The following is a 13691-nucleotide window of genomic DNA, read 5'->3' as shown; positions in this document are numbered from 1 at the left end:
GAGTAGAGATCCTATGGGATTATCTGACCAAGGAAGCATTAGAGCCTACCTTATTAAATATATTTAAGACACAGATGGATGGATAATTTGTGTAGTAGGGGAATTATGCTCAAAAGGCAGTTAAGTGGAGTGGAGTCTACAGCCAGATCAACCACGAACTTATTGAAAGGTGGCTCAGATCTGACAGGCTGGATCTTGCCCCTATTTTTTATGCTTTTAAAGGGTACCATATAACAACTAGTAAAAGAATATCTAAAATTGAATGGCGAAAATGCCATTCTGCTCCCAAAATTGCGTTGTCTATATCTATATTCATGCTTGAATTAAAGTCCATTTGGAAAATGGTAATTCAAGGGGGATTCTAAATCTAAAGTCATTTCACAGGTTGGTGTTCTGTTAATTACTCTTCTTGAAATCTCAGCATTATAAGTAATCGCCAACATTATCAACCATCAACTTTAACATGCCACCTTCTTCAATAAATGCATTTTCATCTTAGTTCTAATTTGCACAAAGCAACTGAACATGAAGCAAATATTTTCAATACAATGAAGAATAAAAGATACACTACCTGCTCTTTCAATAGCAGCTTTTATGGAAATGGAACCAAGCTGGGCAGCTGTTAATGAAGAAAGGCATCCCCTAAATGAGCCAATGGGAGTTCTGGCTGCACTTACAATGACAACCTCCTATTGTGCAAAAGAAAATTGAATTAAACACTAAAATCTGCAAATGCTGATTGTAGTTTACACAAAAATGCTGCAGAAATGTAGCAAAGATAAAGATACATAACAAACATTCCAGGCCTGAGCACTTCATAAAGGCATGAGCTAAAAGCAGGCACACGCCTGAATAAAATAGTGTCGGGGAGGGAAAGGGGAGAGGAGCACAGGGCCACAGGCAAGAGGTGGGAGGACACAAGAGAAAAAAATGCTGAGAAGAGACAGGGGCAGGGGATACCTCTCCGAATGAAGAGGGTGCAGGGGGATCAGCGAGGGGGTGAGCGGAAGTCAGGAAAGTCAGTGGTTGGGGATAGGGGTGTCAGAGGGGAGTTGGGGGGGAGGAGATGAGAGGTCTGAGCGCTGGAAGGGAAAAAAAGAGTAGAGTTGACAGGGAGATGAGGGGCGTCTTTGCTACGTAAAGAATGCTACACGACTTACTGAGCTCCTACGGCAATTTTGTGTAAAAAAAGAAAATTGAAATCTGGTGAAAATATGGATGTTAAATTGAAACCAAGTTTTTAAAAAGTGTTTTAGCATTTCATAATTTAGAATTTACCTATACATAGATATACGCCAGCATCTCAATAAATAGAGGAAAAACAAAATGGCAACTTGCTGAGCTCAAATTGGAAAATTGCCACATTGGTGCTGAGGAGCAAAGCGCTTGGGAAATTTCAGTCAAATTTGGGTGGGGGCTGGGAATCATAATGATCTTTCACATTACATCTCTTTGCTTCCAAATGCATTCTTCTGTGTCCATTTCCACGGTTCCATTCTCTCTCCCAGCTACTCAAGATCTTGACTCCCATTCTCCAGCTCTCCATTGCAAATTTTCCCACCCCAAAGTCCCTTGTGCACACACTCTGTCTGAAGCTCCATTCCTGCTCTCCCCGCCTATAACTGCTATTTGTCAGCTTTTCTCCATTTTTTTTGGCTCTCATTCTTCAGCAACACCTGTTCCCCTTTATCTCACACCCCCACCCCCCACCCCCCCACCCCCCCACAATTTGCAACTCCTCCATCCCACCCTGGAACTGAGCAGAAACAGTAGGCAATGCAAGAAACAAGCTGCATGGATGGGGGTAAAAAAAAGGAAAAAAAGGGAAAAAGGATTTTCCCTTGTTCTAACTCCACCGCCAAAGACAGCAATCCTATGTCATGGAATCTCACTAAATTTTCACAAAGGCACACTACTATAGAAAATTTAAAATCTCTCATCTCCTAGAGCACTGGAAAATGCATTTGGGGAAGGAACTTCGAATTCATCTATGACCGAAATTCAATCCTCGAAACAAAACAATTTCTCTGTACCCTTGTATGTTGGATAGACGTTCCAATTCCCAAAATAAAACATTTCTGGCATCCTTCACATTTACTTCCATTGTGCCCAAGTATCAATCTTAAATATGCTTGGTGATTTGAAGATAGCCTGTAGATCACCACTGACGACCCCACCTAATCTGACGACCCCACCTAATCTGACGACCCCACCTAATCTGACGACCCCACCTAATCTGACGACCCCACCTAATCTGACGACCCCACCTAATCTGACGACCCCACCTAATCTGACGACCCCACCTAATCTGACGACCCCACCTAATCTGACGACCCCACCTAATCTGACGACCCCACCTAATCTGACGACCCCACCTAATCTGACGACCCCACCTAATCTGACGACCCCACCTAATCTGACGACCCCACCTAATCTGACGACCCCACCTAATCTGACGACCCCACCTAATCTGACGACCCCACCTAATCTGACGACCCCACCTAATCTGACGACCCCACCTAATCTGACGACCCCACCTAATCTGACGACCCCACCTAATCTGACGACCCCACCTAATCTGACGACCCCACCTAATCTGACGACCCCACCTAATCTGACGACCCCACCTAATCTGACGACCCCACCTAATCTGACGACCCCACCTAATCTGACGACCCCACCTAATCTGACGACCCCACCTAATCTGACGACCCCACCTAATCTGACGACCCCACCTAATCTGACGACCCCACCTAATCTGACGACCCCACCTAATCTGACGACCCCACCTAATCTGACGACCCCACCTAATCTGACGACCCCACCTAATCTGACGACCCCACCTAATCTGACGACCCCACCTAATCTGACGACCCCACCTAATCTGACGACCCCACCTAATCTGACGACCCCACCTAATCTGACGACCCCACCTAATCTGACGACCCCACCTAATCTGACGACCCCACCTAATCTGACGACTCCACCAAATCAAGGGAAAAGAAAGAGTTCTACAGAAACATGAAGGCAGAGGTCCAATGGAAAACCAATGACCCAGAAAACAGATGAGAAGTGGAAAAACAATCACTGATAATCAGGATATTTATGGATCTTCAGCATTATCTAATCTATAGCTCAAAATGCCAAGGAGGGTCAAGACAACATTTGCAAATGGCCATTTAAGGGCTTAGCTCCTTGCTGATTCGATCAGTGAACCACTAGAGAGAATAGGCCTCACACTTAACATAGAACAGCAACATAATCTTTGGCTACCCAAGAAAAAGTACATTTCAATATAGAGGCCTCAAAACTGATATAAAGCTCAGACTCTCACCCAGCAACGATCACTCCTATTTCCACAACATGGACTATCGACAACAGCCTCAAAGAATACCATCAACATCATTTTCTACAGTGACCTTCAAATCCACTGACAAGATAAACAAACTGTTGCAAGAACCATCTTCAAAACCATCAAACCCAACCTCATGATTCTAATTGGCAAGTCCATCCTCTGGATGCCTGACATCAAACTCTCAGTTCATGTTTAATGACCTTTTTGCAGTGGTTAATAAAATGGATGCACAAGAAACTGGAGTTTAAAAAAAAGTGGTGGATAAACTCACCATCTTTGGAGGGAAAGGGTATTTTCAGGTTGTGACCCTGCATCAGGATGCTTAAAACATTGACCATCTCTGCTTCTACTGATGTGTCTGACCTGCTGAGATCCTGCAGTTAAGTTTTTGCTCCAGATTACATCTTGAAGGGTCTTGACCCAAAACATTGGCCATCCCTTTGTTTCCTCAGATGATGCCTGATCCGCTGAGTTCCTTCAACATTTTGTTTTTAAACTAGATTATATCATCTGCAATCTCATGTTTTAAATCACTTACAGCAAGAGATTACTAGTGGACAGAGTAATTCAAAGATGTTCTCAGTCTCTGTTGTAAAGTGCACATCTCCATTAACTTTTGGAAATCCATAGCCAGTGATTAGTCCAAATGGAGAAGAAATATTCAGGAATGCGTTCAAAGAGAGACCATTCATCAAAAGCATATAAAAATCCAGCGTAAATGGCAGGAGCACACCATCTCTCAAACTACCCACTCGTCGGTCCTGCCAAACTTCTCTTATATTACCATGGGAGAGCCTCCATGTCCCACGTTAGCCACCACAGAACTAGAATAGGGTCATGCTGAACCCCAAAGGACTGTATAAGAAGAATAAAAATAATATCCATGATTTCAAGATGGGCATCATAAGTATGACAAAGCCCATAAAGCATCAGTCTGAATAGTAAATAAATAACCAGGTCACTATAAAATATATCCAAGGTTATCAATAGAAGCAATAAACAAAGTCGAGTCTATCATTTTCCATTTCATGGTAACCTGCTTGTGAGCAAATAAAATACTATTGTTGAGACAAGATGGAAGGAATAAATTTTATTTAAAATCTTGCGACCGTTAGTCTGGGCCTAAGATGGAGGTAGCTGTGTATAGCAGCGGCTACAAGGGGTTTCAGACACTGGGGGAGCAGTGGACTGATGCAAGGCACCAGAAATTCCCAATGGGCACTGTAATCTTCCTCATCATAACCGAGATTTGATTCTGAACTTGGGTTGCCAATGTTTTGAACTGAATTGGAGTCCTGAGAGGCTTTCTCTGACTGTAAGGGGTGCCAGGTAATGACAACGATGAATCTTTGTCTTATGGCTGACTAAAGACAATTTCATTTCAAGTGACTTTGCTGCTTTATTACATAACAATAAATAGTATCTGATCTGATCATTCGAGATCAGTAATAAGAAAAGTATTAGAAAAAATTCTGATGATGTAAACATCATTTAGAGATGACCAGGTAAAAGATAGCCAATTAAAAATGTTGGGTTGGCCATGTGACCAAACAGAACACACAATTTAAGGAAGGAAGTTTCAAGGTCCATGATGCAAAACAATGAATATAATGCAGACAAGGATTTTAATAAAAGCATTTGACAAGATCTCACAGCAGATTCATCAGAACTGTAAACGCCTAAGATCCAAGAAAAGAACCAGTGTGATTCAAATGTAGCTCAGTAGCAAGAAACAATGATTGACAAACATTTAGTGATTCATTGCAGTGAGGCTCTCCCAGGCTTAGAGGTAGTAGATTTGTTTTTGCAGCACCATATCAATGATTTAGACTTAAAAGTAGGAGACTCATTTATGTAGCTTGCAAATGATTTAAGTGAAACACGACAGGCTGCAGATGCTTTAATTGTAGTAAAAGCACCAAAATGCTGGAGGAACTCAGCTAGTCTTTTCAGCATCTATAAGTTTAAAAGATATATTGCTACATTTCAGGCCTGAGCCCTTCTTTAAGGAAAAAACAAAATCAGAAAAGGCAGAAACAGGATATATCAAAAAGTCTCAGAATTCAAACAAAGGGGAGGAATCCAGACCAACAAAAAGTGTTAAAATTGGAGGTGATAAGGGACTAGGTAGAATTGATCATGTCTGTGCAAAAGGAGACAGGAAATGGACATTTCCGCCACCTACCTACTACGTGATCCCACCATTAAATATATAATCCCCTCCGCCTTCCAGAGTGACTGCTCCCTCTGTGTAGCGGAGTGGTAATTGTTGGAGTGGGCTGAGTAAGAGTGGATAGGCTTTGGCTCAAGGGGCTTTGGTGGTGGTGCAGGAGCTGAAGTAAGAAATTGCCACCTTATTCGAGGAACAAAAAAAATATTCAGCAGGTAGGCACAGATAAGGGCAGGTTTTAGATAATATACAGGTACACAATCCTTTATCTGGAACCCTTGGGGGACAGTGTGTTCCGAATTTCGGAAAGCCAGATTTAAGCCCACCCAAATTGTGCTGCCGTATCCACCCCTACCCCCTTCCAATTGTGCTGCCAGTCTCTCCCCCCCCCACCCCACCTCACCCACCCAACTCGCGCTGCCGGTCTCCCCCCCCCCCCCCCCCCCAATCGACCAACTCGCACTGCCGGGTAATTCAAGGGAAAAGACGTTAGGACAGTTATTTTCCGTTGTCAAGATAAAACTGAGGAGGTGGGGACAGAGAAAACCAATGGAGGTGCATAAAGAAATGACAGTCCTAGAAAGTGAACCTGAAGGATTTATTTCAAGAAAGAAAGTCAATAACTAGCTAATGCAGATAAAAGATAGCTTGAAAGTTTGTTTGATTCTACTTTAGTCTTTTTTTTTGTATATTTTATTTATAAATTTTCAGACTCAAATTTAAAGCTTCTAGTAATAAATCACAAATTACAGTTATCAATTATATACAGAATTCGCCGTTGAGTCCAAGCATTTTTTCCCCTTCCCTCTCGCCACACACTCAGACCACAGTTAAGCACAACATTCAAGACACCCACAACAAAGGTAGAGAACACATCAGGGATTTGTCATGACCTGACAGCTGGCATCTAGGCTGTTACATTTTTTTTTACTTGATTGGGATGGAATGGATTTCCCCCCCCCAACCCTCACTCAGTAGAAGGATAGATGGGGAAGGCAGGGCGGCAAGATATGCAGGTCCACACTATAAATGTGCTCCAATAAATTTTAAATATGGTTGCCAAATTTTTAGGAAGGATTTTTTTTTTGTCGGTAATTCTGTATTTCTTGCATTTCTGTATTCCAGCGTGCAATGCCCAAGTGGGAGTCACATTTCCAGGTAACCGCTATGCACTTCCTGCCCACTGCGATCATTACAAATTGGATTTGGAATTTGGACAGCTTCATCTTAAGCCTTATTTTTCCCCAATAAGAATAGCCCTGGGTCCTGTGAGAATTCCTTACCTATGATTATTTTTCTAGGGCTTGGCCTAGTTCCACCCAAAAGGGTCTCACCTTGGTACATATACAGGTTGCATGCACAAAGGTTCCTGTTGTAATGCCACATTTGAAGCATTGGTCTGAAATTTCAGGTTTGGCCTTGTTTAATTTTTGCGGCATCAAATATGGCTGGTCGAGAAAGTTGTAATGCGCCAGCCTATACCGCACATTAATAATTGTGGTCGCACTGTCCCGTCACAGGTCTGACGAGCACCGCTCATCAATCGTTGTTCCTAATTCTGATTCCCACCTTTGCCTTGATTTGTGAAGGCCCAGTTTAGGGTCTTCCACTTGGTGTAAGAAATACATTGCCAAAATAAACTTCCATGTGTTTCCCTTTTGAATCAGGGTCTCTATGTCACTGCTCATTGGTAAGGTCATGAATAGACCTAATTTGTTCCCTCAAGATCTTATCTGAAGGTCTTATTTGACAAGTCATATTTATTTATGAGTTGCTCAAATTACATTAGTTGCCCCCTTTCGTAACAGTCCTCAATACACCTGACACCCTTTCGGCATCAGGTGATTCTACTTTAGTCTTCACTATAAATGTAGTTATTGTGTTAATGTAACTGGATGCCGTAAAATATCTTTTAAGAAATGATTTCAAACAATTTAAAATGTGAAAAAAAATGTACTTACATTCAGTTTATTGCCTGATGAATAGCTCCTGTGCTTACATTTTGAAAGCTGGTGAAAAAAAAGCATTACAATAATTAAAAACTATTTGTCATATCCCATCATAAAAATGTTGTATTAGGATCGTGTATCAATAATTCACCCATGCATTGTATCTAATGAATGAAAGTGTTCATGGATGAATTATCTAGTGCACATTAATTTTCCTTTTTTTTCCCTCAAAGGTATTGACAAGTTGTCATAACACCTTCTTCTACATATTGTTCAGTCCAATAAAATATCAAAGGCCAAACTATTGAAGAAAGTTCATTATTTTTAAATATTTAGACAAACATATGTAATTAGCATTTACTGTCAGGGTAACATTTTGAGCGCGAGGGCAGATTTCAAAATTGAAATGGTATAGCTTACTTCATGATCATCACCAATTAGAGTGTCTTCTGAAGCATTAAAATATTTTCCAACATCTTTCTCATCTTTTTAACTGACCAAATCAACATTATTTATGAGTACTCTGCAAATTAAATCAATAATAATTTTAACAAGCTGAAGTTTGAGAAAGAGCTTGCACATCGCTATTGAAAAATATAACTGCTCACTGGGCTTGAATGTTTACGGGATGCTCTGGACCGCAGTGAATTAGTAACAAAAGAGATGGTAAAACTGTGGGTGAATATAGGATAAAATAAAAACACACAAAAATATTGCCTGTGATTTCAATTTAGGAAAATAAAATTTTTTACAGCAAAAAGTTCTTATTTCTCGTTTCAATTTGTTGAAAATAAAAGAGAGGGAATGTTGATGTGCAGAATTTTTATGTATATTTTTAAATAACCAAAAACAAATATTAATTAAAAAAAAAGAAAAGAAATCCTGAACTGAATCAAAAGCAAAATAAATCAAGCCCAATCATAAAGCTAATATAAAAATGAACATCTCTTCCCCCCACCCCCAAAAAAATGGGAAGATCAGCCATCAGGTTTTGAATAAAATAACTGCCAATCCCCAAACAATTAAAAAATTAGCTCAGGACAATAAAACACATTAAAATGATAATTTTAACTTTATCTCTGAGGAACAATCAGCTGTCTGCTGAATACAGTAATCATTATTCACAAATACAGTACATTTTCCCCATTTCCGAAAAGTTTGGGACTGGACATTTTTTGGATAACTGAATAATGGCTTTAAGCAGGCCCAGTAGCATCAGTAGGATACTTGTTTCAGTTAACAGAAGAAAACAGAAGATCAGCTGTTGCTGATCCCCAACAACCCCCACTGCCGTTGCTGACCCTGACACACCTCCCCACACCTGCCCGGGAGCCCGAGCTCCCCATTCCTGCCCGGGAGGCTGCTCTCATTGATGACGCTGGGACAGCAGAGAACCAAGTACAGTGGAGGGTAAAGAAGAAATGGAAAAAGGGGAGGGAATTATTTGAAACAAGGACAATCTCCCCTTGCGCTGCCTGACACACCAACCTCCTCCAATCGTTCACTGATGGCTCAAGATTCCAGCCTGCTACTCTGAGCTGGCATTCAGCATCTATTCAGCAGGTTCTGAGTTCTGTTGTTACCAAACTGGCACTAACAATATATCAGAGCCCCACATGCGTATGAGAGGTCATGTCATTGCCAAAAAAAAGTGCAGATAATTGAACTTTTCGGTTAAGCAAATTTCAGATATGTAGAAACATATGTATTTTGATTCAGTGATCCACTATGTGGTAAATTTTTCAGATACGAACCCAAATCTTAAGTTTCATAAACTTCTCATACATCACATGGTAGAAGAATTTTAAAGTAAAAAAACCTCAATTCAACAAAAAAAATGCTTCCAATTCCAACAAATAAAAGCTGTTTTATTAACAGAATGTTGACCATCTTACACCAGAAGTTCCCACATTTACTTTCTGCTCAATTCTGAATACAGGCAACATGTTCAGGCAACATCGGACCACATACATGTCCATCATCCCATAGACTTCAGAAATCCCGATCAGAGAACAGCGTATATAATTGGACGTACGCAACAACTTCCCACACGCAACACATGTATACAAAAGCTTATATATGTAGTACTGTACTTTCTATCTATCATGCCTCCCAAATGCAGCAAAACCAGTGCTACTGATAGCAGCAGCAAGAGACAAAGGAGAAGTATCAATTTGGAAGTGAAACAAAAGCTTATTTTACAACATAAAGGTGAAAAAATAGTGAATGCTATTGCTCGCGATTTAGACGTCATACTTGACAATCACGACGATCCTCTGTGACAGAGAATATAAATTTTTTTGGGAGATAAATTGGGAAAGATTGTTAAGAGTAGGTCACATACAAATACTTTAAACAGATCTTATTTGAAATACTGGAGCTCTGCTAATGCTAGACATACCGGCCCCACAGCCTTTGCAAGAGCTTTGGAGATTGCCCAAGAGACTTCACTAATGGATTGTTGTTTACAAAAAGGCAACAGAGGAAAGATCTCATCGGAGCTGCAAATTGTCTGGAGCTGTTCTAAGAGGGTCGTGTGGTTTTGCAAGCAGAGAGAGAGAGAGAGAGAGAGAGAGAGAGAGAGAGAGAGAGAGAGAGAGAGAGAGAGAGAGAGAGAGAGAGAGAGAGAGAACTTCTACAGTGTTATAGCCAGCAACAGCAGCTGGGACTGGAACAGGACAAGTTGGCAAGCTTGTGGAAAACCCCATTTGGAAGACGGGTTGTGAGTTCTTAATTCAGCCTGGTCAAAGCCCTTGTCCAAGTCTGGAAAACTCTGAAGGTGGCAAGTTTCGTCAGCAAGACACTGGAGTGGTTGATTAAAAAAGAATCAGTTGTGGATGTCCTAGAACAACAAATCTCTCTAAACAGACAAGAACATTCCTGAGCGGTAACCATTTACCTTTCAAGCACCAAAGCCTGGTGAACTTCATAAATTTTAAATTCTGTGCCTGCAGCCAGTGAACTTGGAGGAATGAGAAGTGAGATTGGACTGTGAACCAAAGAACCTTTCTGAAATTATACACACATGACATACACATGTGCTTAGAATTAGAAGGGGGTTAAATTAGGTTAGTTGAGACAATCATGATAAGTTAAAGTGTGATTCTGTTTTCATGTTTAAAGATAATTAAAAGCAACTTTTGTTAAAGTAACAATTTGTCTTGGTGAATAGCTATTGCTGCTGGGTTTATGGGCCCTCTGGGCTCATAACACCTCAAAAACAAAGAAAAAATTCTGAGGAATAAAGGGGATGAACTTAGAGCATGGATCAGTACATGGAACTACGATGTTATGGCCAAAACTGAAACTTGGCTGGAGGAATTTGATGTAGGTACCAGGGTTTAGATGTTTTAAAAGGAATATGATGGGAGGTAGAAAAGGCATAGGGGCGGGGGGAGGAGTAGCATCACAGCTCCCACTGCAGAGGGAGTGTCCACTGAGTCGGTGTGAGTGGAAGTCAGAAATAGGAAAGTGAGCTATTACTGTACAGGGAGTAGTTTATAGGGCCTCAAATAGCCCTCTGGACACAAAGAAGCAGATAAATCAGTGTGCTTGTGTGTATATGTGTGTGTGCGTGTGTATATAGGCACTTTCAGGTGGCCAAAATACCCTGATGTAAAGCCGCATATTTTACCCCTATGAGTCTGTTGGGAGGCGCCTGCGAGGCGCACTTTCTAACCCTCTTCCGGGAGGGATAATCACTGGAGCACTGAAGTCCCCCCCGGCACCTGAATGCAGTCGCCTGAAAGTGGCTGCTAAGGGGATGACAATCAGCTGGTGAGTGCCTGACAGACCCCTTCCCCGCTGCCCCTGTCCCCCGGAACGGGATATCAGGGCATGGGCAGCCGGCGCGGGATGTCAGGGCTGGAGCTTTCTGCGCTGGCCGCTACAGCCCTGACATTCCGAAGGGACAGGAGCCAGAGTGCGCTCCGAGGCACCTCCCATGCAGCTGTCCTTTTCAGGTGGTCAGCGCTGCGCTTTTAGCGGTGCCACCTGAACGACCATTCCACAGGTCTGAATCTGCTTCTGCAGGCGCATTCTTGGCGGAGAATGCACCTGAAAGTGGCTTGTGTATGTATACAAAATATATTTATGTATATATGTGTGTGTGTGTATATATTATTTGTTTGTGTATACATTTGTGTATATTCCATCTTTTACAGTTTCAAAATAACAAAAAAAGTGGTAGGTAAGTTATTGGAAGGAGTTTGAAGAGATTTGACATACACCTGTTTGGATAGACAGCAACTGATTACAGATAATCAGCATGCCTTTGTGCATGGTAGATCATATTTATCCAATTGCATACAGTTTTTCAAGATTACGAGGAAAGATGATGAAGATGAGGACATGAATGTTATCTAAATGGACTTTAGTAAGACTTTGACAAGGCCCTACATGTGAAGTTAGTCAGAAAGGTTCAGCCACTTGGTGATTGTGGTGAGGTAGTAATTTGGATCAGACATTTGCTTCATGAGAGAAACCAGAGAATGGTAGTGGATGACTGCCTCTCTGACTGAAGGCCTGTTATTATCAGTGGGCCTCAGGAATCAGTGTTGGCTTAATTATTGTTTGTAATTTATATCAATGATCTTGGTGATGACATGGTAAATTGGATCAGCAAATATGCAGATGACACAAAGACTGGAGGTGTAGTGGACACCAAAGGATTTCAAAGCTTGTCGTGGGACCTGGACCAATTGGAAAATAAGTTGCAAAATGGCACATCCTAAGGAGCTTGAGGAAGGTAAGGCTACCAGCCACCATCTTTACAATTTTTTACAAGGAGCACAATTGAGAGGGTCCTGCCTGGCTGCATCATTATGTGGTTCAGTAGCTGCAAAGGATCAGACCAGAAATCAATACAGAGTATCGTCAAAACAGACTAGAAGACCTCTAGGGTCTGCCTTTCATCTATTAATGATATTTAAACAGGGTTCAAAGAATTATAGAAGACCCTTTCAATCCAGCACACAGCATCTTTGACCCACTACCTTCATGGTACTGTAGTACAGGAACATCAAAATCAAAACTACCAGGCTGAGAAATAGTTTCTTCCCATGAGATTCATGAACAATGTCCTGTAATTGAGTAAATCATCCCAAAATGTTTATATATATTTATTTTAAATTATGTCTTATGTGATTATTATGTACTGTGTATTGTGCATGTTGTGCCCCAGGGTCTGGAGAAAAGCTGTTTCGTCAAGTTGTTCATATGATAATAAACTTGAACAATGGTACTTTTAATAATAAGTCTGGCTTTGTGGAGAGGTCATTCCAGAGGTACACATGTAGGCCACATTTTCCAGACTCTCGACCCATGGACTGTTATGGTCAAGATGGTCTGGTTATGCTACGAAAGACACCATGTTAGATTGACCACAGAAACACTGTACAGGAAAACAAATCCTGGAAGTCTCAGGGATACCACAAAGAAAGTTCCCTGACAGAGCCTCACTGGCTTTCCTATAACTTCTAATTGAGAGCTGCCACTGTATCTAGCACATGGACTGCTCAGATATCCATTACAATTAGCAGCTGTGCAGTCCTGGACTCTACCAAATAAAAAAAAATACAAAAAGTGGGTTTGATGAGTTAATTAACCACAAACAAAAGATATTTTGATTGGAAATTCTATCACATCTCAAGTAAACAACTCTGTAGGTAACTAAAGACTGGCATCCAACACAAACCCTTTACCACGATCTGACCTAAGTTGGGGGGGGGGGGGGGGGAAAGAGCAGAAAATAACCCTAGTAAACTCAGATTCTTCAATGCTGTCAATGTCACTTAAGGGACCAACATCAATCGTCCACTCCTGAAACCAAGCTTATCAAAGGCTATCAGAACCCACTGGAAGATTATCTCAGAGAATTCCTCCTCCACGACTCTGTACTGAAGATGAGCACACCATTCCACCACGAAAATGCAAAGCTTGCTCGCCATTAAAAAAAACCTTTGGGGAGCATACAGTATTTAAAACTTGGGAGAGGCACTTCAAAGTCCTTCAGCTCTACCTTGCACGTCTGGGACATGCTGTCATTGGCACGCCTTGGCAAAAGGAAGCAAAGTCAAGGAGAGTGGTCCCTGGTGCCGACGACTGGGGAGTCATTGCTCCCACTGGCCTTGAATTTACCTCACCACGCCGATCTCCTATTGAACCTTCACGCCTTCAGTTAATCATTAACCGGTTTATTTAATACGATGTCTCGCTT

The 13691-nt window shown here is 41.5% G+C and overlaps 1 protein-coding gene across 1 annotated transcript in view; it reads right to left on the bottom strand.

Moving 5' to 3' along the window:
- acat1 (acetyl-CoA acetyltransferase 1) overlaps positions 1-13691 on the bottom strand; it is a 37508-nt gene that overhangs the window by 23487 nt on the left and 330 nt on the right. Inside the window, exons 2-3 of the mRNA XM_069891286.1 lie at positions 7487-7534; positions 572-689 (exon numbers count right to left, since the gene is read on the bottom strand). Of these exons, the coding sequence (XP_069747387.1) occupies positions 572-689; positions 7487-7534 (166 nt within the window). The remainder of the gene's footprint in view (positions 1-571; positions 690-7486; positions 7535-13691) is intronic.

Source organism: Narcine bancroftii, chromosome 7, assembly GCF_036971445.1.
Source record: "Narcine bancroftii isolate sNarBan1 chromosome 7, sNarBan1.hap1, whole genome shotgun sequence".
Lineage (NCBI taxonomy): Eukaryota > Metazoa > Chordata > Chondrichthyes > Torpediniformes > Narcinidae > Narcine > Narcine bancroftii.
The sequence above is the reverse complement of the archived record's forward strand: the minus strand, read 5'-3'. Positions and strand labels throughout refer to the sequence as shown.